At 40.8% G+C, this 2,115-nt stretch overlaps 1 protein-coding gene across 1 annotated transcript; it reads right to left on the reverse strand.

Annotated features, from left to right (window-relative positions):
- Positions 1 to 496: 496 nt before the first annotated feature.
- Positions 497 to 1,435, reverse strand: LOC105305651 (olfactory receptor 7D4-like). Its single transcript, XM_011380346.1, has one exon. The coding sequence runs from the start codon at positions 1,433 to 1,435 to the stop codon at positions 497 to 499; it is 939 nt and encodes a 312-aa protein (XP_011378648.1).
- Positions 1,436 to 2,115: the final 680 nt, after the last annotated feature.

Here is a 2,115-nt window from a genome sequence, read left to right on the forward strand (position 1 = left end):
TTCAATTTGTATACAGTGAGCAATAAATACACATTGGATTAAACTCAATAGAATCAAAGTGAATTGAATCCACATCGAGTATATTTTTCCTCAATAACAAATTATGGTTTTTCAGTAATTTGAAGATCTTACTATATATACACCTACTACCTGGTTCTTCTTTCTTTCCCCTCTCCCAAAAGTCCTTAGTTCCATCTGCGATATTGTTTGATAACCTTCACAATCTTTATAACCTTAGTTTTGGTTCCCCTGAAGAAGACACTGAGCCAAGGATTCATGTGTAATTACTTTATTATAAGGAGCAAGGAGCATGGAACATGGGTTGGACAGAGGAGATATAACACAGAGAAGAAAATACCTCTAATAAAACTTACATTATGTCAGCTCCCACAAAGAGTGAACAGAGTTTTCATCCTGTAAAGACATTCTGGAAAGTGGCACAAAATCAAAACTTTAGAGACTACAATCTTCACTTAGTTCTAAAGTGAGTGACCCATCACAGATAAGGGGCTCCTTGGCTAAGGAGCTTTCCCAAGGCCCCCTTCACATCCTTGTTCCTCAAGCTATAAATGAAGGGGTTCAACATGGGGGTGACCACTGTGTACATCACTGAGGCAACTGAGTTTCTTAGGGAAGAATGGGTCACAGCAGAACTGAGATAGACCCCCAGGCTAGTCCCATAGTACAAGGAGACCACAGAGAGATGAGACCCACAGGTGGCAAATGCTTTACGTTTTCTCCCTGCAGAGGACATTCTCATTAAGGAGGAGACAATCTGAGAGTAGGAGAAGAGGATTCCAGCGAGAGGAAACACACCAAGTAGGGCAGTGGTCACATATAAGAAGATGTTATTGATGAGGGTGTCAGAGCAAGCCACTTTGAGAATCTGAGTAATTTCACAGAAGAAGTGTGGAATTTCAGTGCCTACACAAAAAGTCAGCTGCCTCATCAGTAGAATATGAAGCAAAGAGACCCAGAATATGATAGACCAAGACAACAGAACCAGAAGGCCACACAGGCGTGGGTTCATGATGACCGTGTAGTGCAGGGGGTGACAGATGGCTACAAATCGGTCATAGGCCATCACAGTCAGAAGGAAACCATCCATTCCAGCAAAAATCATAAAAAAATATAGCTGAATGAGGCATCCGATGTAGGAGATGGTTTTGCTCTGTGTCTGGATGTTCACCAGCATCTTTGGGACAGTGGTGGAGGTGAAACAGATGTCAACAAAGGACAGGTTGGACAGGAAGAAGTACATGGGGGTGTGGAGGTGGGAGTCAGAGATGATGACCAGGATGATGAGAAGGTTCCCAAGCACGGTGACCAGGTACATAGACAGTAACACTCCAAAAAGGAGAGGCTGCAGTTCAGGATCATCTGAGAGACCCAGGAGGAGGAATTCTGATACTTCTGTGTGGTTTCCGGCTTCCATGTAGCTGGTGTGTTTGCTCAAGAAAGTGACAAAAGCGATGTTTAGTGAACTGCCAACTGGCACATCACCTAGTTATCACCTTCTCACTCCAGCTTTGCAGGTCATCCTTCACCCTCAATTAGTACTTTCAATGACAGTGATTCACTCAGACAAATGATAGCTATTTTCATGTTTAATGTAATTAGCCTGTTTTAAATTTATTAGAAATCCCTTTTGGTCTCCTACTCACTAGTTCTAATTCTACTTAAATCAATTTCTTCTATGATATGAACCTTCCAAAATAATTGAAGACATTTAATGTCTTTTATTGAATAATCTCTACACTTCCTTCATTCAAATAGCTCTCTAGTTGATATTACTTCCTGGATTCTCAGCTCAAACAACCTTAATTCTATGATCTGATGTTTCCCATTGATGTGACGGTCAACTCTCAAGTGCCTTATTTTATTTCTAAAAACATGGTAACTGCTATTACCTTCTTTGGGAAAATTAAAAATGCTTTTGTAAACTAATTGATCTACCATATGATCCAGCAATCCCTCTACTGGGTATTTACTCCAAAGACTTGAAAATCCATATCCAAAAAGATATTTGCACACTGATGTTCATAGCAGCATTATTCACAGTGGCCAGGACATGGAAGCAACCAAAGTGTCCTACGATAGATGATTGGCTAAAGA

This window comes from Pteropus vampyrus, unplaced genomic scaffold (assembly GCF_000151845.1).
Source record: "Pteropus vampyrus isolate Shadow unplaced genomic scaffold, Pvam_2.0 Scaffold391, whole genome shotgun sequence".
Taxonomy (NCBI): domain Eukaryota; kingdom Metazoa; phylum Chordata; class Mammalia; order Chiroptera; family Pteropodidae; genus Pteropus; species Pteropus vampyrus.